The sequence below is a fragment of the Fopius arisanus genome, unplaced genomic scaffold, assembly GCF_000806365.1.
Source record: "Fopius arisanus strain USDA-PBARC FA_bdor unplaced genomic scaffold, ASM80636v1 scaffold00029, whole genome shotgun sequence".
NCBI lineage: Eukaryota > Metazoa > Arthropoda > Insecta > Hymenoptera > Braconidae > Fopius > Fopius arisanus.
In genome coordinates this window covers 924535-946875 of record NW_011887768.1, presented here as the reverse complement: position 1 = coordinate 946875, position 22341 = coordinate 924535, and the positions used below count along the sequence as shown (strand labels likewise).

The 22341-nt window shown below is 38.0% G+C and overlaps 2 protein-coding genes across 2 annotated transcripts; both read left to right on the top strand.

Moving 5' to 3' along the window:
• Positions 1–883: 883 nt before the first annotated feature.
• Positions 884–3876, top strand: barr (barren). The gene is made up of 3 exons (XM_011302810.1): positions 884–1057; positions 1151–1316; positions 1596–3876. The coding sequence occupies exon 3, from the start codon at positions 1639–1641 to the stop codon at positions 3649–3651; it is 2013 nt and encodes a 670-aa protein (XP_011301112.1). The 5' UTR covers positions 884–1057; positions 1151–1316; positions 1596–1638; the 3' UTR covers positions 3652–3876.
• Positions 3877–14349: 10473 nt separating this feature from the next.
• LOC105265442 (dopamine D2-like receptor) lies at positions 14350–20817 on the top strand. The gene is made up of 7 exons (XM_011302915.1): positions 14350–15015; positions 16541–16650; positions 17401–17653; positions 17992–18092; positions 18307–18477; positions 19755–19864; positions 19962–20817. The coding sequence occupies exons 1-7, from the start codon at positions 14350–14352 to the stop codon at positions 20168–20170; spliced, it is 1620 nt and encodes a 539-aa protein (XP_011301217.1). The 3' UTR covers positions 20171–20817.
• Positions 20818–22341: the final 1524 nt, after the last annotated feature.

Genomic DNA, 22341 nt, shown 5'->3' with positions numbered 1-22341 from the left:
ATAGCTCTTCGATTGTCATGTGCTCCTGATACTTTGACAAAAATTTCGAATTTTTCACTTTCAGTGAAAATTTCAGTGAAGAGCTCCTCGATTGTCATGTTCTCCTGATACTTTTTCAAAAATTTCGAATTTTTCAATTGCAGTGAATACCTGCCTAAAGAAAAAATTGGAATTATTAAAAAAAAAAATGAATGATGGCAGGATCGAACCCTGGCCGTCTGCGTGGTAGGCAAGCACGTTACCACATAGACAACGTGTTATTATAAAAATAATTTTTTATTAGGAGTATATATTTTCAAAAAATTTCGTTTTCAAAAATGTTGAATTTTTCAATTTCACTGGATATCTTTTCGATTTTCAAATATTCAGGTTTTAAACGATATTTTCATTAATTAGCCATTAAGAAAAAATAAAAATTAGAATTATTTTGAAAAAAAAAAATGAATGATGCCGGGGATTGAACCCGGGCCGCCGGCGTGCCAGTCGAGCACGTTACCACTAGGACAACGCGCTCCTTTAAAAATTTAAATTCATTAGTGGTATATCTTCAACATATTGAATAATTTTTTCCATTGAAATTCCACAAAATGTGGTTTCCCCCTTCCGTACGTTCTACAGTCGGCTAAATTTCAGTTAAACAAATGAAAAACAAAAAGCATTCGTACAGCAGAAAATAAAATTCACCCCGTCGACTTGATGAACACCCCAGCATTGCGTGTTGCGCCCTCCCTCTCTGGGGGTGCAGTACTACGATGCCGCTGGGGTCACTCAAACCCCCACAACTGAGGCTCTTTGGGTTATTTATTGTCATTAACATGAGCTCTAACTTATCGATAATTAAAAAAAAGCGTCCCCAAACGTTTAAAAGAAAAATCTTCCCCGCCATATTGGATACGTCAGGAGATTTTGAATTTTCAACGTATTTATTGGTTTTTCTCCAAAACAGACGCCGATTGTGATTAATTATACTTATTGACGCCAAATAGTTACTATTGCAGAGAAATCCATAATTTTCAAGACTAGCAGAATAAGTTTGCGATGATTAATGGCAGACGATGTGAGTATTAACCCCGAAGAGAAATCCACGATCATGGATAGGTATTCTTCAAGTTGTTTGCAATATTTTTTATTTTGCGTTCTCCTTTCCCAGGAGAGTACTAGTGAAATAGTTGGAATCTCCGCTGAAACAGCTCGTGATATCCGACAACTCGAGGCCCTCAAAAAAACACACGCCGAACTCAAGAATCTACATAACCTTCTGCGTTTACTGAGAATTGATCTGGAGAAAATGCTTGAGAATTTCGCCAGCATAAATTGTGAGTTTATTCATTGAATGTATCCCTCCTGGGGTTGACGTCACTATTGAGGGGTTTTGAGAGATTTTCAGGGCATTTTTAATTCGTGCTGAACTTTTCCCGCGCTTTTCTCATGTGCTAGCCACTGTAATTTCAGTTTTTCAAGGACATTATTACATTACCTACCTGTTTATGATTGTGAAATTAATTAATGATGGAATTGACTGCCAAAACTTTGCGAATCATGAGTTACAGACGGGGAGGAACTGAAAGAATGACTTGATCTTATTATTTTCCCAGGACAGAGAAATAATAATCACGTTTACTGGGCACGAATATAAAAATGGAGAAAAAAATAGCAATGATCGAGGAGCGAGTGAAGGAGGGTCGAGAGACTCCAGGGGATATCCTCCGTCCAATTCGTCGTCGTTCCAGCATTCTTCCACGTGCAAACTCCGATCCTCTCGAGATAAACGATGACTCAGTGGAACGAGGTCGTACCCGACACGAGACCCCGTCCACATCCTCTTCAAGCAGTCGTCGTTCTCTGAATCTGGGGTCAATAAATCAGTTATCTTCCCCTCAGATAGCCGCAGGTGTTGCTGAGTGCATAAAACTCAACACCGAGAACAAAATAACAAAGAAAAATGCCTTCAGCTTGAAACTCATCGATCTGATGACATACATGGTGAACAGCAAAGATGAGAAGATGTCGAATCTCCAGATGGCGAGTACAACTCTGGACGTGAGTGCAAAAATCTACGGGCTTCGAGTCGATGTTCTCCACCAGGAGACGATGGACATGGTGGGTAATCTGGAGCACGAGAATAATGAGAATCAGGAGGGAAATGTCGAGGAGAATGGCCAACCGTTTCAGGAGAATCCTGTGAAGGCAAAGAAGAAGAAGAAGAAGAGATCACAGGTTTTGACGGACGTCGAGTCTCTCTGCTGTGAACTTGAGATAATCAAACTGGAGCCACCGATGCTGGGTGATGGGGATTTCCAGACGTCAGATATGCTTCTCCAGGTGAATGCCCCGAGGCACGTGGGTATGGGGCTGTCGATTCATCCCTACAACGATTATATCCTGGACTCCAGGAAACCAGAGATTGAAGAGGCAAATGAAAAAATACCGTACAATCCTATAAAAATTCCAGAGGACTCGAATATTGGGAAAATCTTCAACGACTTTGAATTTTCTTTCCACTTGGACTCTGAGTACGATGTTGAGGCTATCATGGAGAATTGGAGCCAGAGAGCGTCAGTGTCCCAGGCGGAGCCTCTGTCCTTCGATCCCAACGCCAGCTTTCCTGAGGAAGACGAGGACGATCATGACGATGTCTTCATCAACGACGAGCTCGAGAAGTTCGATGAAGAGGAGGCAGTCCCTGTAGCACTCCACCATAGGCAGAGGGAGGCCATTGTCAATGCTGATGATATGATTGCAGCTATTGCCACAGTCAGTGATTACTCCTTTTTCGATGAGAACCTGCTGGAGATCAAGTGGAGGTCTGGAACCCAGTGGACAGTCAAGAGGCCCAGGAACATGGCGACGAGCCTCGTGGAGGGGGATAGAAGAGCACCTCTCAGGAAGAAGAAGGATTTCTCAATCGATTTCATGGTGGAACTCGATCCGGGAATTGATGACAAGTTTGTCATGATGAAAAAGGTGAAGAGGAAGTTTAAGAATTTGGATCACCACTTGGTGAGGTCTGAGGAGAACTTTGAGGATCAGTTTGGCCTGTTCAAGTTTGGTCTTCGACCTGATGACGTGGATTTGATGCCTAACAAGAGGGTGGGACCTAGGGGACAAGCCGAGGTAGACAATGAGCGTCGACCATCCGTGAATTCCGATGATTATCACGATAATGATTATGACGGTGGAGATATGGATCATGATAACTCTTTGGAGGATCAACCTGTTGATCTTCCTGTGTCCCAGGGAGGCAACAATCTCGACGAATTCGCCTCCCAGGGTGGATTCACTGGGAGTAATCTCATTGAAGCACCTAAACTCACTGAGAAAATTTATATCCCTTTCTCACAGAGGGCCAAGAAAATCGACATGCGACATCTCAAGAAGTGCATATGGAATAGCATCAGTTCTGGTAATGATGACAAGGAGAATGTCGAACAGGAGGAGGGAAATGGCAATACCAAACAAGGGGGTGAGCCCAAAACATTTGCTGAAATCTATGAACATCTTCCTGATAAACTCAGCAAGAATGACGCCAAGGAATTGAGTTTCCCCATTGCTTTTGTATCGCTACTGCATCTAGCCAATGAGAAAAATCTCAAGCTCCTGTCGACTGATAATCTCTCGGATATCATTGTCCACCAGCATTCTGCTTCGTGAATTTCAGGGCTGGAGGGGAGATTACATAGAGAAATAAAATTTCTAGATTTCCGAATAAATCGTTTGGAAATTTTTCTATTAATTCATCGGCAAAAATCTTGAGAGATGAAGTTTTTTTAAATCTAGAAATTCTTTTTTTACCTGCGATAGCTTACTGATTGTTGTATTAATTTGTATTAACTTTCTTTAATTTTGATAATCTCAATAAATATAATTGATTTATTTTTTTTGGCTTTTTATTGCATGAATTCAATGAAAATTGAAAATGAAAACTCAAATGAAAATGTGAAAATGTAGAGCCCTTTTGGGATGTAGGATATTCGATCTATTATCGGTGATGCAGAAATTGTGGAATAATCTAAAAAATCTACTATATCGAAATGAGAGAAATGAGAAATGAGAGGTTCTCTGTGATTTCTACGGTATCGACTTCCTCAAATTATTTTCGCGGTCGGGAATCGGCACTGTAAAACGATTTAAATCGATTCCCCTTTCATCCTTCCACTCTCAAATAATTCCTCGAATAGAATATCTAAAAGATATTCCAACAAAAAATATCGGACGCACCGCAAAATTCGATTGTTGACTAAATCAATTCGATCGATTTCCATTCCGTTAAGTAAACCGAAAATCGAACGATTTACAACTCGATTTATTGAGGATATCTTCGAACCGAAGAGACCAACCGATTTTCATCTCATAACCTTTTTTGTAGAGTGAAACGAGGGCTATCAAAAAGGTCCCACGAAAAATTGCGCTACATCTCTAGAATCAGAGATATCCTCCGAAAATTAAGTCATTAGCTAAATCGACTGCCCCCCGTCGTAACTCAATTCCGCGGAAGATTGAATTGTTTTTTTTTTTTCTTTCAAATTCCACGGACGAGAGTGGAATTTCTGGCTGAAGTCCAAGGGAATTCACCAGCCCCAGGACAATGTAATTTTTTCACGCGTCACAGGGCATTATAATAATGATAAAAAATGGAGATCGGAGATTTCAGTCGAAAGTATTTTCGCCCCCGATTTTCTTAACGCTACCTCCTGCACCCGCAGTTGATCTTTTGGCATGTTAAACCAAAAGATTTTGAGAGTAGATGGTGATAGCAGACGAATGCCGAATAAATTTCCATGTGGAATATCTGGTTGAATAAATCAATGCCAAATAGGTCCGCACAAGAGCTCACGTTGAGTCCATCCGGGATTTGTGCAGCCATACCTGAGCCCAAGTTACTTTTGCGATGAAAAAAAAAAATGTCATCGACAGGAGGAAACCAATGAGGGCAATCCGATTCCCTCGGAAATCTACCAGAAGCTAGGACTCTTCCTCGAAAATTTAAAATCACTGGTTAAGTCGTAACCAAACGGTTTCATCTCAGGACGAGATCAGGATATATCATTTGATGAGATAAATTTCAGGGTGAGGGCATATTTCTATCCTGCACCAAGAGACAAGACGAGGCTATAATTCTATATTAACGAGACAAGTCGAGAACGGATTCGCTGCCGCTGAAAATTGCCGTGTGGAACCTGAAGGAAAGTGCACAACCATTCGCGATACATTATACTTGCACATAAGTTCCATATATTCTCAGTAATGCATGCATGAAATATATTCTGAAACCCGTGAGATTGACGCGATGTTATACGATATTGGGGTAACATTTCACAGGAAATTCATTAATTATTTCCCATGATTAATAAAAAATTTTTTAAATATTTGGAGTTCCCCAGAATTTTTTAGAAATTCAGCAATTATTTTCGGGGAATTATAAAATGAAAATTCAGTTTCTGGGGGTATATACCTGGTGGTATATAGGAGTATGTATGTACTGAGAATGTTAAGTAAATATTTTTTGAAGGTATTTCTCCGGATTGGTGATTCCCAGGTGCTGCGAATTGAGATTAGAGCATGAGAATTATAAATAGATTATAACGCCGCAATCGATCTTGAAACTGCAATAAGAATGAATTATTCCATTACTAATTACTCGAAATTATTTCACCAAAGAAAACATGTGAGATAACGAAAGGCATAAATAAATAATCCTCTCTGCCACGACCACTTCTAAAAATGATCAATATTTATAAAAAATCAAATAAAATCAATGAAATTTTATTTAAAAAAACCGCGTAAAATAAATTAATCTCAAATGAATTCAACATTAATTATCACCTGGTGTTGGAGCTTGCGGTGGCTTTTCCTGGAGAGGATGCCAGAAGGACCTCCAGCTCCGTCAAGAATATCGATCGTCCAAAATATATATATTTTTTTAATTTTCGTGGTGTCGCGGGCAGGTTTGGGTGTTAAGAGGGGGTGGTGGTGAAAAGTTGTGGCCTGCACCCCCTGAAATTCAGAATTTCGTATCGTTTTCTCAATATTTCAAGTCCCCACTGGCAATCCTACGGTATCCGCGCTATCGCATGTCCTTCCAGGATCCTGCGCCGCATTGCAGGGGGGAGGGTTGATGAGGTGGTTGGGTGGTTGGGTGGTTAGGGGGTGGTAGAAGATGCTCGGTGGGAGAGTAATGGGGGTTAGGTAGTGGGTGATGCTCCTGGCGGCGGCGCGTCGACAGTACGGGGATGGTTGGTTATTTCTCGTACGAGAGGGGTAGGCAATGGCGTCCCTTTTGAAATACCCTCCCCTATGCACCCCCCTCACTCGTGTCGTACTCATTTTCAACCCTCGCACTGGAGAAATTCCACAGGAAAACACGAGCAGACAGCCAGTCGCTTGCCGTACGTTAGCCGACGGTGGCCAGAGCAACAAGATCGGTGTGTTTACTGTGGACATGACAAATCAAATAGTATTTCAATGATAAATTCGTTCATTCCATTCACTATTGATCGCCAACACCGAGTGTCGATGTATCCACTCGAGTAGAAACTATGCCAGTGCTCATGGGGTTGGGAATAAAATAAATGTGTCAACCGGAGGTGGTAATCAGGGATTAATCCCCCGGTGTCTACCACCTGAATGTGTCCTGGTATCATCACCATAACTCGACAATCGATACGTAATGAGCATCAGCAATGACACTGGGGGTGGAGATTATTCGAGCTCTCAATTTTTTTCAACGGATTGCTATTCACGATTTTTGAAAGATTTTTTTTTTTCAGCTACATGTCAGACTGATGTCAACCATGAATGGACAATCGTGACAACATGAATGGAAATGTTGATAGTCAATCGTAAAAAATAATCCGGAAAGTTGAAAAAATAGTGTTGAGATGATGGAATGAAACGAGACGGGGTAGAAGTGCCAGTGGATGTCTGAATTTTTTTCCACTGAATTGTTTAATATTTTAATTTATAATCCGATAATTGAACACGGATAATTGACTATTGATAGCACATCTGCCACAGGTTATGGAAACAAGTGCAGCAGTGGTGGATGATGAGCATCGGGCGAGTTATCGCGAGCAGCAGGTGTTGAAAAAAAAAAAAAAATTCTATCAACTTATTTGGGTTGAGACTAATTCGGTCTGTTTCCTTGGGAACTGGCAAGTGTGTTGGCAAGAAGTTGGTGATAATGCAGGTGCCAGTGGATTTATGAGATCCTTTTGATTGATGCTGCTTGTTCGGTGAGATAGGAGAGATAATAGGAGCAAATAAGGGGATGCTGAGAGGGAAATTCAAGTGAATTTCGTGCTGGGGGAATTGAACTGAGGCCTAAGAGACACTTGTGAGGTGCGACAGTTTGTGAGGATCCAGCCACTTCACACTCGTATCCCATTATTCTTCGAGGGTACACCCGGTGTGTCACTCATTTTTCTGTTATTTATTGACGTATGTTATTCATTATTAAGGGATTTATCTGACAGTTGAGGTACTTGAAACGGAAAATGGATCGATTCGGGAAGGGGCGGGTCGCCACCGCTAATGGAACATTGATCGAACCGAGGATTGTTGGAACTTACCTTAAGAAAACTGGACAACTATGATAGCTGAGTGTTGGAATTTTATCGGGGCACACGGTGAGTCCCATCCAGGGAGACCCCATTCCTCGGTTCAGGGAACACCGGGACTCCCACCTTCAATCGATCTCATCAATTGATCAACGTGATTTTCCAACATTCCAATGAATCCTCAATCGTCTCCCTTACGTCCCCTAATATTCCTTTTTAATAATTAATTCCCCTAGAAAATTTAAAAAACTTCACCGAAATATCGAGAATTTTGTTGCTTTATTTATTACTGCAGGCCCTTCTGTTAATTTATCAGTCGTGGATTGACTTTTTGAAAGTATTGGAGAAGTTTTTTTAATTAATCAACTTGGGTCAGGGAGGACTTGGGATTATTTAACAAAAATTTCATCATCGGAAAATAAAAATCCAGATGTTTAATGGAAATTGTTGGATGCAATTTAAATAAAGTCTCAAGCTCTTGCTAATTGATTGACCGTGGATTAAATTTCTTGAGGTATTGGAAAAGTTTTTTTAATTAATCACAACCAACGAATCAAGGGATTCCCATTATTTTGTGGCATTAAATATTGACATGATGTCTTGACTTATTTTATTTATTTATTCATATTTTATTTAATATTGTTATTGAATAGAATTTCGAGCGGTCACTGGATTTAATTGGCTAGGGGAAATCTCGTTGATACATTTGCAGATTAAACTGGAGATTTACATTATGCATGTGGGCCACATGCTGGGTAATCCCCCGGTCTTTCAGTTCGGTTATTATTGAAAAGATTTCTCAGTCAAATTCAGGAGCTGCTGGCATTAAATTGACGACGAGCAGCAACTGAAAAGCGACAGGGTGAGTTTTTCACCGGATTATTGCAGAAGGGGGATAATCTGCCAATAATCTGTTCGTCTACTGGAGCCAGAATGTAATGGGGATATTAGGTATTCGTTTTGTTGTCGATAAATTTAATTTGACGTGTCAATTCAAACCCATTACCCCACTGAGTCTAAATCAATTCCACCCTGACACGTGTTGGACAGAAAAAAAAATTGCGCAACAATTCAGATAATCCCCAATCGTTTACCGAATTTTTTCTTTTTTTTTTTCGGTCGTGAAATTTCTGGAATTTTTGGAATGGCAATGGGATTGGGAATTTCTGGGAAAATTGCATGGAAATCCATGAAAAATTCACGCACCGCTGCTCGAGTATTTATCTCTAGTGCGGTACTGATATTTTCCTTCTGGAAAAATATTCTCCGTGTGGAATTAATGGGTTTTTACCGCTGGTAAATATTTTTTTTAAATATTTTTTCGTTCCGTGCGGGAGGAGAAATTAATCTTCCGCTCAGTGTTATTTCTTCGTCTGTGGAATTGAGGGGATAATTACGAAAAGAGCATTAGATTGGACTTATGATTTGTCACGTGATGTTTAGTGGATTTTTTTTTCTTCTGGGTATTTTGACGTGATTTAGAATTGGTCTAATCACGAATTGGCGGTGTGATATGGGACCCTCTCGGGAATTCCTTGTCCCTGGGGGGAAATGACTGTTCTTTCCTTAATCACGGCCTCTCGATCGTTCTCATATTTTTCGTTTATGATTACGATTGCGTGCTACATTCTGAGGGGATTATTACTGGGGTCAGAAGGCGTGTGGCATGCGTTAACGAACAACTGCGGCGAAATCGCGGGATTCGATGAGAGAAATCAATTCTCTCGGTAATTATTGAGGGATAAATCGAAATTCTTCTTTCGAGAAAATGCGAAAGTGGAAGAATCTGTGGAGATGTTCATGTGAGAGCATGTGCTACGTAATCATCTCCTGGAGGAACATTATTTTCGCGATTCAATGGTCGAGAGGTAAAGGGAATAAGTCGAGTTAGCTGATGGGTTTTCCAGGGATTTCTCGGAATCTGAGAGAGCTAGCGAAATTTTTGTATAGACCTTTTTCGCAGCTCTTATTCCATTCCACAAAAAAGGTTCCGAGATGAATTTCGGTAACTCGGTTGGGTTTGGAGTTATTTGGCGAAAAGTGAGAAGAGGGAAAGGGTAATGAATCGATTCTAGTTGTTAATCGATTAAGATTTCGTGAAATATCTTCGAATCCAAGAGAGATAGAGAAATTATTGTCATGACATTTTTTGTAGCTGTCATTTGACTGCATAGAAAAGGTGGTGAGATAAATATCGCTATCTCTCTTAGATTCCGAGATATTCCCCGAAAGCTCAACTGGTGACTCAACTTGTTACGCTTAACACTTTCACGGATGAATTAAAAGCTAATCGGAATTGTCTGTAAACAATTCAGTGGGGGAAATTCAATTTTTTCATGTCATCCATTTAAATAAATTAATTTGTTCAATAAATTTTTTTCTCAGGGCTTCCAACTGTTTTCCCCCCGACCCAATATAAATGATTTTCACAAAAGTTTTTTTTTTGCTGGCGATTCTAGAAATTTTCTCCGTGATTATAAAAAATGTTTCTAGATTCGAGAAAACTAGTTTAGAAACTGATCTAGAAACTTTTCACCAGACATCAGGAAACTTTTTCTCTCTGTGAAAAATTTCCACTCGTTAGACCCTAGAATCACGAGTTCCCCGAAACAAGTGATTTTTCCCTTGAAAAAAAAAAAGGATTCTTTTTTCTCTGCGAAGTGCAACTGGAAAACGCCGCGAAATTGAATACATCAATATGAAGAATATTGTATTTTTTTTATTGAATCTGCATGTGCCAGTGAATTTTTTTTTTTTTCAGCTGTCGAAAGAGGTAAATATTGGACGACAGGTCACATTTTCAGGGATTTATTTACTTTGATCCGTCGATTAGTTCGATTTGCCATTTGGTATTCCGATCGAGCGACTCGTCCGGCGAAAGGAAATTTTATTTCCGCATATTTCCACGTCCAAGAATTAAAAATATCAATTTTCTACTCCCAGCACATGAATTCCCAAAAAAAAAAATGCACATTCCATCTGTAAACAATAAAAAAACCCCAATCGTCTAATTACTATATAAAAAATAGACGAAAGTAATTTATTGTCCCATATAAATAATCATTCCATTAAATATTTAATTATAAAAATTGTAAAATTCCGCTGGAATAAAATTCTGTTAAAAAATCCGCGAGAAAAATTCAAATTTCCCCCATAAATTATCGAAAAGCGTCAGAATAAAAATTCCATCACAGCGAATACTCGATACGATAACTAAACGTCAGAGTGAATTTAACGATAAATTTCCCAGGATGTAATTTGTCTGAAAAGGTGGCACCGGTTGGAAGAATATATCCCCGTCGGATCCCGAAGCACATTGAATATAAATATATCATTTGCCCCACATAAGAAAATATCCCAATACATGGTATCACTTATAAGCTCTTTATATTTATACGCTGGAAACAATGCAGCAAAATCCACGTGCGATATCTGGGGATTATCCGTCAAATGTGTCGTATAAATCGAGACGATATTCAAGATTCACCGCTTCCATTCACATCTTTTCCGTCTCGGAAGTGATTTCTATCGGAAAAGCATGGATATTTCCAATAGGCAATTCTCCAATCCCTGGTGATATCGATAGGTCATTATACCGCGTTTCCAATGTGATTAATAATACACTAGGGGTTGAAACCCCCCGCATCGCGATGAATCGGCATTTCATTCTGTAGGGGAAATTTTATTTATTTGTCTTCCCATTTTTCTTCACGGGATAGACGAAAATTACACACAGAAGCAGATAAATGAGAGCAATGGAAAATTGATAATAATAAAATAATAATTAATAATTAAGGGTGGTAATGGTAATTAATTGGTAATCAGGGAAATTTTAAAGGAAATTTGACTTGACGTTTTGAGGAAAAAAATCAGGGAATCGGGTGGTTTTGGGAATAGTCCGGGAAATGGGGGAAATTGAACCGGGAGTTTCCCGGAAGTGGAGATTTTTTTAGGTGGAATTATTTATAATATTCTAATTAAAAAACTGAATTACGGGGTAATCCTGGGAGACGATCGATTAAAGAGTTTTTTCGAACTTTCGATGGAAAATCGACTTTGAGTGGAAGTTTTTCCGTTAATTATCCCCGAGGTAATTACACGATAAAATAATTGCTGTTTTAATTTATTTATCATTCGTGGAGATGAAAATTGGAAATTCAGAAAGTATTCTCGGAGATTCAATTGTATTTCATTCAATTATCATTTTCCATGAGCCCCGAATTTTCGTGACTCTTCCAGATAAATAAGAAATTTGGAAATAATTTTTTATTGGAATTGATTATCAAATGGGATTTAATTTAGCATCTGAGGAATTGAATGATTCCTCAATGAAGAATTCTGGGTGAAATTCCTGTGAATGATAATTAATTTTCAAGTGTCTCTCCATTTTCCAGAATTTGCGAATTACTCGCCATTTTTATTCGATATTTCCCCCGAAGATTTTCCATGGGAGACAAGTAGTTGAGCTCCAGCATCAGGCCGACGGTTCTTCGTGTAATTGGAATGCGATTTTCGTAACGATTTTAAGATTATTCCGATACTGACAACCCCATCACCTCCAGAGCGAAAAAGTCAGAAGAATGTAATTAAATCAATCACCGATTTAATCGATTTTTACTCGAGGCTGGCGACGCCCTAATTCTCCAATGTCCCGGAACTTGCCTATCCCACAGCTGGAAAATTAGTCAAATTTAATTGAACTTCAGGACATTGAAAAGCCATTGGAAAATAAATTGAAAAATCTTGAGATAAAAATCAATTGCACCTCAATTTTCATATTTCATCCAACTCTTAATAATAAAAACCCAAACAACAAAGACATCCCTACAATTATCAATTAAATATCGATCTTCTAATTCCAATTTTTTAATATAACAATCATAATATAATATTATTATTATATTTGAGAATTTCCGCGATCGCGAGCCAAAAAAATCGTGTGAATTGTTTAAAATTTCTAGACTAATATTCCTCGACTAAAAAAATGTCAACAGTTAAACAAAAAATGAACTACAAGTGGTGGATTATCACCGCCTGACAAGATCCCGATAAAAATTCCCCCGCTGATTGTTCCAAATATAAAAGTTAATAAAAAATGATTGGGTAAGCCCTCGGGCGATGGCCAGCGGCAGTGGTACTGTTGAAAAAAAATAAAAATAAATAAAACCTCATTGGGCTATTGTTTCGGCGAATTTCCGGGGGGAATTCGCGATATCGGCAAGTTATTTTCCCAACAACACGATGTAAAAACAAATTCCGAGCATGTGAGTAAAAAAATTTTGCGTTTTCCAAACCCAGAGGTAGTTAAAATTGTAAAAAAATATTCCGGTGGTAATTACCATATTTATTGTTCCGTGGAAGATGTGATAGGGTAATTTTTCCATATTTTTGGGTAATATTGAATATTTTAGGGTATGATTCAGTGCATAACACTTGCTTAACTCGTATCGGCGCAAGTCATACCACCAGCATCTCCGTCCTCCGTAAATGTTAACCAAAATGTCTGGGTTACTTGGAGGATAATTTTTGGGAGTTACGTCCCTCTGTTATGATGCTGTCGTTATTGCTCCACGGAAATTTCAAGGCATGGGCGATTGCCGGGGCATAAAGCCGTTAAATACGCGTTATGGAAAGTAATTCCAGGTGTTTAAATTGAAAGTGTAAACTGCAACATGAAAATCGTTATTTACATTTACATTTTCACTCGTAATTTACATCTTAACCCCGTAATCTCCGCCACATAATTCCGTAAAAAACGAATATCTGTTTAATTTATTATTTCAATTATTATTTAATTAATTGAATTAAAACGAAAAAACAGAACTTCGGGTTTTTCTTTGCGTTTTGTTTGAAATAATTGTTTTTTGAAATAATAATTTTGTTTTTGAAATAATAAAAAAATTAATAGATTTCCTGGAATTTTTATGGAAAATCCATAACTTTTGTATAAAAAATTATGGATAACTCGGGACGACGTGACGTAAATTTTGCGTTATTTTAACTGAATATTTATCTTGGCGTATACGTCAGCTGGTGGTGTATTGAACAACTAACGGAGTATTGAGGGTACATAACACTTCCCTAACTGATATCGGCGTAAACCATCCCCTCGTGCCCCAGACTCCGATCATCATACCCTGACTTACGCCATCCGGTGTGCACACCCATAAATTTCGCCTGAAATTTCCGGGACACTTCAATTATTTACAATATTCCCACGATCACCCTTGCCCCATTCCAATTAAAAAACGAAATATTACAAGGAGCTAATCCTCGGAAACGACGGACTAAAAAAAGTTTATTGGATCTTCCGCAGTAAAAACTCACCATCGATGGAAATATTCCATGAATTATTCCCAAGACAATAAAAAACATAATAAAAAAACACCGCAAGACCCCAGAGTCCAGACCCAATAATTTATTAAGAATCATGGAATGTCTTCATGGAATCTTCAGCGCTGAAAGATCCTCTCTAAATAAAATTCAATAAATAAATAATTTCAAAATCAATTATGCAATTAACCAACCACCAACAAAAATCAAATGAACTTAATAAATAATTACGTTTAATTGCTGTTCCAGGGCTGTCAACTGCGAGAATCAGGAATCGCAGTAAAATCGTAGACAGTAAAAATTTCCGTCTGTTGGAGTGCCGGTAATTTACAAACGAGACAATGAAATCGGAGTACATCGGGAGTACTTGACTGTGCGCTGACAAGACCTGTCAAAATGCTTACAAAAGGAAAAGTGAAATAAGGGCTTGACAAGAAAAAAATAAAAAAAATCCAGAGACATGGAAAAGGAGATAATAAGTAGATATCCGAGTTTGGCGAAGGAGAACATAACAGCCGCATACGAGCTGCCATATCTCGATGATCCACCCGGTGGTATCGTCCCTGGTAGAATAAGAGTACTTTCGAGTACAGCTATAAACAATGTCACGTATCTGAGTGAAAATGAGATACTGAGTAACTCGAGTGTTGAGTTTGAGTGGTCAAACGATACAATAACAAATTCAACATTCTCAACAACAATTGCTCGATTAGAAACAATTGGTAATGCCACGGACAATTACACTCTTATATCAAATTTATTTGTCTTCGATGATCTCAATGAGTACATTAAGAGACTCAATTACAGTGTATTCGTTAATCTCACTACTTATTATGACACGGGAATTGGAATAAATTCGACAAAAGTTAATGATACGTGCACCAGTAATGAGACTAGTGATGTTAATTCCGAGTGTAATGCCAGTCAGAAATCCACTGTTAACAATTGGTGGGCACTTATTCTTGTTATTGTACCGTGTTTAACGCTCTTTGGCAATGTACTTGTTATACTTGCTGTTGTGAGAGAGAGAGCACTACAAACTGTCACCAATTACTTCATCGTCAGTTTGGCACTTGCTGATTTACTCGTTGCTGTTCTCGTTATGCCATTTGCTGTCTACGTACTGGTGAGCTTTTTATCATACCACAATTGCCATTCACTTGCTTTTATTAATTTATTCTTTATGAACAACTTGAGGGATCGTGGGAATTTTATATTCATTTTACCATCACCTCGGGCAGTTTTTCAATTTCAATTATAGTTTTCACTCCAGAGTTTTTTTTATTATAATAAAAATGATTTATATGTGTTATTCTAAAAATGATCGATGAATGAGAAAAAATATGGGGAAAATAATTTGTCTGTCGATTTATTTCTAATAATTCCAATTTGTTGGCCTCAGGGGTTTCTCAAAATTTAATTATTAAATACTTGTTTGTTATTATTTATCTTTTGAATTAGTTGATTTATATGAGAGAAATGAATAAATATTATGGAGTGAATTCAATTTTCCACTCTCGATTATTATTTCCTTCGGAATATGTTATTAATTTTCTGCAGATGCAATCACTCGGTGGAGAATCTCGTTCAAAGATGATGAGTGATAAGAAAAGATAAAAATTTATGATGCGTGTGTCAGACGATTGTCGAAGTGACTGATAAAAAAAATACTGTTATTCCCCTGAGAGGCACCCTCTGTGAGTATGTGACAAATGGATCTTTCGGCTAGACATAGAAAATGCATCGTAATTGCCTGGGGGAAAAGCTACGGTAGCAAAGATTGCGAGGGTTTTACCCTGAGGGGTCACTTTCTGACGTGCTCTACCAACCGGAGGACTTTGAGAAAAGTCTAGATGGCTTCTGCCTATCCGATGAAGTACCACAATGAGTCTTCCGGGGCACCTGCTCCTTGACCCTCGGACATAAATTATGAACTGATTCATGATCAATTCACTCCACAATGCCCCAGCATCTCGACGTCTTTTGTTGCCCAGAGAATCCAGAAACTTTCTTTTTCATCAATATTAACTGACGTTAATATTGGCCTCCCCCTCTGGGGAACGGTCTTTCAATAACCTTCATATTGTAACCCACTTCTATTACTAAATTACTGTTTCTCAGAAGAAAATGTCGGTTTCCCCCAAGTATTCATTCGTTCCGGACAATTGTCTCGCAGTTATTATTGACGGAGAATTAATTGGAATTCTCTAGAGGAAATACAAAAGTGGAATAATCTGTGGAGGGATACATCTGAGAGCATATGCAACTTAATCATCTTCTGGAGGTACATGATTTTCATGATTCAATGGCCGAGAGGTAGAGGGAATAAATCGATTTAGCTGATGGACAAGTTTTTCAGGGATTTCTCGGAATCTAAGAGAGCTAGCGAAATTGTTGTCATGACATTTTTTGTAGCTGTCATTTGACTGCATAGAAAAGGTGGTGAGAAAAATATCGCTATCTCTCTTAGATTCCGAGATATTCCCCGAGAGCTCAACTGGTGACTCAACTTGTCATATTTACCGTTTTCATGGATGAGTTAAAAGCTGATGGGAATTGTTCGGGAAGAATTCGTCGGGAGAAATTCAATTTGTTAATGTAATCATTGCTTATCAACATTTTTTCTGAGTGATGGATGTTCATTGTTCTAGGTGAATGGCACGTGGGCATTACCGAGTTTTGTCTGTGACTTCTATATCGCGATGGATGTGACATGCAGCACCAGTTCAATCTTCAATTTAGTTGCAATATCAATTGACAGGTGAGAACAAATGGTGATCGGATCGTTGTTTAATGTCATCCGTGTTATGGCCCATGGGCCAATTGCTTTTCCAGAAATAATCACCCAAATTTCTGGCAAATTCGCGTACTATTTCAGACCACTCCGCGGGGTTTACGGTATTTTAACATCGATGGTAGCCACTATTTCATCGCTATTTCAAGCTCTATCGAATGTGACATTTTTATTGTGACCTTTTCTACATTCCGTAACCATCGCACTGTAATATTCGACTAAGTGAGAGCATGTATTCGCAGAAATCACCAGAGCACAAGTTTTTCACAAAAAATTTCATTAAAATTAGCGACAAAACGTAAAAATTCAGAGGGAATCTCTGAGCGGTGGAGAATCCTATAAAAGGGGAGAAATAAAATTGCACGGATTGCCACTTAAACTCAGCGATTTGTACCGTAAAAATTAATGACTTGTTTGATGACGCAATGCCGGGGAACAACAAGTCGTTCTTTCACTTTCTTCTAAAAAATTTTTTATTTTCCCGGATTAATAAGTCGACGACTTGACTTCCCCAGAGTATCCCTGACAATTTTAAAATAATTGAACTGAAAATGAAAATAAATGAACATCCAGATGAATTTTTTTGCAATAAATAATTCAACGATTAATCATTCCAAAAGATTTTTAAGTGTTATTTATAATAAAAAATGGTTTCGCGGAGATTTCTGGGGATTTTTACTTCCAATGAAGCGTTCTTTTTTTTTTTCTTCTTTTCAGATATATTGCAGTCACTCAACCAATAAAGTACGCCAAACATAAAAATAATAGGAGAGTGTGGTTGACGATCCTTTTGGTCTGGGCGATTTCAGCTGCGATTGGGAGTCCAATTGTTCTCGGCCTAAATAATACACCAGAACGACTTCCAGACTTGTGTTTATTCTACAACTCTGACTTCATCATTTACTCAAGCCTCTCGAGTTTCTACATCCCCTGCATCATCATGGTCTTCCTCTATTGGAATATATTCAAGGTGAGTGCATTAAACGATCGAAAACTTGAAAAAAATGCCTCACAATTCAATTATCCCCAGCGATTTTTTCATTTCTTTTTATTTGAATAATGCATATATTTTTTATATATTCCATTTATATTCTTAGTATGGAAGTAGAAATATCTCGGAATGCGTAGGACTTATTCCTCATTGGTTGAGTGGGCTGTAGGTCTCGTATATCAAATTTTCCAATAGTGAAAATTCCCGAGAAAACTCGAGATTTGATTTTTTTTCTCTGAGTGGCAAGTGGATTTTTCCCGATTCAAAAAAAATTACAAAATTTATATTCGTGTTTTAAAGAGATTAATTGACAATAGGCCCTTCGGAATCGTGCGGCCCGAGCGAGAGCGAACAAAAAACCGAACTTGAAAGACATGAAACCAGGAAGCATCATCGAGAATATAGTCCACACCCAGAGGTGAGAGGAATCCCCGTGTAGAGTATCCGAGTCCCACACAGAACAACCAAGATGTCGAAGAAAATAAAAAAAAAAAATAAAACAACATAATTTTTACTGAATATAAAAGAGAACATTTTTAATTTCTTCCAAATTTTGTCCTGTGTGGGAGAATTCCAGGTACAAAAAGATGGGATTCCCCTAAAATCATGTGCAGTACTTATTCTGTTGTAAGATTCGCTGAGACAGCGCTGGGTACAGCTACTCTCGTTGGTGGAGTTCATGAAGAGCCAACGAATACGGCCTCGGGTAGCAACGAGGACGAGGACGAGACACCCCTGGATCCAACAGCCTTCAGTGAAAAGGGCACAGAGTGTTTCATGGCGACAGTCGTCGAAGAGGCAACGTAAGAACATGTTCAATATTTTTGTGGATATAATGTACACAGGGGGTTGCTAGGCTACCACAGATAGAAGTGCTGTCATCAATTGATAACGAGGAATCAATACAATAATCGAAGGGTATGTCAGTACCTGAGAGTTATTGAGAAATGGATGATATTTCCTAGGGATTCGTAAGTCGTGCGGTTCTAGAGTAAAGTGGAATGCATTCGACGTTTCAAGTGATGGAACGTGACATTTTTGATAATCACTAAGTGATTTTCACTATTTTTCCAGAATTATTGAATTGAAAATGTTTTTCTTTCGTGATTCGATGCGTTGAATGGTTTTACTCGTTTCTATGATTTTTAAATGATGAAATACTAGTCTGGGAATTTATCTCAGATTTATTGGAGTCAAATGACTTCTCGGGAAATTCATCCACGGCGAGGACTCGAGCTCTACGTTGACGGCTTTTTCGTTAATTATTTGTATTCACTGGATTTTTAACGGGACAGCACAAAGAGCAATCAGTGAGCGCGTCTCGTGCATAGTTTAATGCCTTTTAGTTCGGAAAATGTGTCGCGTGGGTAAAATGACTCGTAAACAGACGTCAACTTCGCGGGAGTCGAAACTGACGGATGGGAATTCAAATTAATTGAATTTCCACTCGGAAAAATGGAATTTCATCTCGGGATTTGTCATTCTGAATTTTGAAAATCTGAGATTCATTCAGGATCTCAAAAATTCCAATTCGACACTTTCCGACTCCATTTTTCTCTTGAAATTTCCGTAAAATTCTTCATCGACGAATTAATTAATTCCATAACAATAATTATTATTACAAATTCAAAAGTTCTCCATTTTTTTCAACGAAAACTTGAAATTTGGTGGGCGAAATAAAATAAAATAAAATTCACTCTGGTGAAATAAAAATGGAAAGCCGAAGAAATCTGAACCCCGGAAAATCAGAATATTTTTTTTTCAGAGTTGTCGCCCAGGCTCTGGGTAAAAACCCATCTTACAATAATGAAGCAGTGTCAGTGCTGCCTCACGACTCAATAGACTTAAATTCAAGCCCAAGTCCCAACCCACGAGTCACGTCTGCTCCGTCATCATCAACATCATCATCTCCACCCCCAAAATGTAGCCACCAGTCTAAGAATAATGGGAATGGACTTAACAAGCAGGAGCTGAAGAGACTGAAAACGGTCAGCTCGTTTCTACCTCAGCAGTTGAAGAAAAGCCCGAGTATTCTAGCAGCGAGCAATTTGTGCAAAAAGGAAACTAAAATCGAAGGCAGTTGCTCGCGATTCACCATTTACAAAACCAACAAAGCGAGCAAGAAAAAGAGAGAAAAAAGTTCGGCAAAGAAGGAGCGCAAAGCGACTAAGACTCTAGCCATTGTACTCGGTAAGAAAATGATATAATAGCTTCATTATTCTCTCATTATTCGCTCATTATTCTCTCACCTTCAATTGTCCTATCTCCAATTGTACCATTTATTCAGGTGTCTTTCTCATCTGCTGGGTACCATTTTTTACCTGCAACGTCATGGATGCCATGTGTACAAAACTCCAGATGAACTGCGAGCCCGGCGTTGCTGCCTTCATCGTCACCTCCTGGTTAGGCTACATGAACAGTTTTGTCAATCCTGTCATTTACACAGTATTCAATCCTGAATTTCGAAAGGCATTCCGTAAGTTGATCAGGATATAATTCTAAAATACCCAACTAAAATCATTCCAGTCGATCATTCGTGTTCGACTACAGTCCGGATATCGATCCCCGAGGTGAGTCAAACTCCATTATTTCTGGATGAAAATTCATTCAAGTTTAGTTGGACTTGATTTAATATTTGTCGGTTGCTGGAGGAGGTGATGGAAGTCTACACTTGATTGAATTAATTCCATGAAAAACGTTCAACTGCTTGATATGAATGACTGATTGCCACCGCCGCATGATCAATTGTGGAAGCATTCATGGCTGATCACGCGGATTCTCATTCTCATGTAGCCAATTTATGAATTTAATGCCGTCAAGATCGTGACACTTGATCTATGAACGAGATAGCTTGTTGTATCAAAATTATATCACTCATCTGAAATTCTGTACAATTCCCTATATCCCGCATAAATCTATTCATCCGCACTATTTACGCCATCAATCACAATGTTCACGTTCCTAGATCAATAATGAAATAATTTTGATATTATGCTATACGCGTTTTTGTAGATAGAAAGAAAATTGTAAATATAATATATTTAGTACTCATGCCGTAGCAGTATTATGCAATATTATAGCGATATTTCCGGAAGAGTATTTACCGCGTGATAACCCGGGTAAAAAAATTGTAATGCGAATATTTTTTCTGAATTTTCAAAAAATTTCTGGAAAACTTTTCAGAACATTTTTTTTAAACAAAAAAAAATCGGGAAACTAAACAATTGTGTTTTTGGGAAATGTTTTGAAAAATTTTTCGAAAATTTGTTTCCCAAATTTTTTTTTCATTTTCTAGAAATTTTTGCGAATATCATTTTTTATTTTAATTATACTGTTGTTTTTTTACTTTTTTGATTTTTCAATATTCTCAAAAAAACGCCATCTAAATTATTTAAAAAATTTTCCCATTCGGATTTTTGAAAAATTTTTCAAAACCTTTCCCAAAAATAAAACTGTTTTGTCTTCCGATTTTTTTTGTTTTATAAAAAAAAATTCTGAAAAGTTTTCTAGGAATTTTTCAAAAATTGGAAAAAATATTCCGATTACATTTTTTTTTTACCCGGGGATATATGGATCCAGTTTTAATTGATTCTCGGTGCAGACAAAAAGATTTCTTTACTCCCAGAATAGTTCAGTCATTTTTTTTTCATTCACCAAATGAAACATTAAATTTCCCGTCCAACAGCGCGAGGCGAAATTCCCCGTGTGATCAGAAATAAAAAGATCTGAGAGACGATGAAGATGATAACAAAAAAATATGAAACTTGCAGATCTGAATTAAAGGAGAATTATGATTTTCGATGTAACCACACAAAAAATAATGAAAATGTTCAATTATTATTTCCACAATCATATTCTCATCATTCATTAATTATTCCTCCATTATTCAATATTATTAATAAATATTCAGCGGTAGTTTCTGGGATGAATCAATCTGTCCAAAGAAATCTTTTTTCTGAACGAGAACTGACTGAATGCGATCTGCACGTTGAGATTAATTAATGAAAGACGAAATTCTGTAGTGATTAATAAAAAAAAACTTCGATCCAGTAGAAAATCCTCTGTTGTACGCTTGTAATTTAAAATTGCACCTACAGGGTATGTATGAATGCCGTGGACATGTAATAAATGTGATGATTCGTGTCATCAGTGCTAGTGAAAGTTACGAGAAATAGAATTTGGAAGAAAATGAATTTTGGCCTGAGAATAAAAAATACGAGGACATCCCAAGACGTAGAGATATTGTCCCCAGGACCAGTTGGGTCACAATCAATTCGTTATCCTCTGTAATCAACAGAGATTAAGGCGATATCCGACGTAAATTCCAATCTCTGTGTTTATCAAAAAGTAATAACTTACGGTGATCACGTCATTCTCGGAAATTGAGGTAGATTGGTGGTTGCTCCCTAATTTTGGTATTCGAATTGATGGTGCTGTTGAAATCTCTGGGGGATGGTACCATTAACTTCTCGATTAATCATTGTAACCGGTGTTGCAAAAAATTTTTATTGCAACTAGGGGGCCTCCTGGAGGCTCGTAGTCTGGTGCTGTTTGGTATGTCGTTTCTCTCGCATTCTGTTCAGGATGTTTGGGCATTATCACGAAAATCATCGAGGCCCTGGAGCGTTATCTGTGTTTGTCGGCATGAACGTTTCAAATTCCGCCCT

What these genes read in the sequence shown, in the direction of transcription:
- barr (XM_011302810.1), top strand. Translation starts at nt 1,639, where the DNA reads ATGGAGAAAAAAATAGCAATGATCGAGGAGCGAGTGAAGGAGGGTCGA.
- LOC105265442 (XM_011302915.1), top strand. Translation starts at nt 14,350, where the DNA reads ATGGAAAAGGAGATAATAAGTAGATATCCGAGTTTGGCGAAGGAGAAC. An exon ending in GTTGCAATATCAATTGACAG is followed by an intron (nt 16,651 to 17,400) that starts GTGAGAACAAAT and finishes TCTTCTTTTCAG; the next exon opens with ATATATTGCAGTCACTCAAC. An exon ending in TCTATTGGAATATATTCAAG is followed by an intron (nt 17,654 to 17,991) that starts GTGAGTGCATTA and finishes AATTGACAATAG; the next exon opens with GCCCTTCGGAATCGTGCGGC.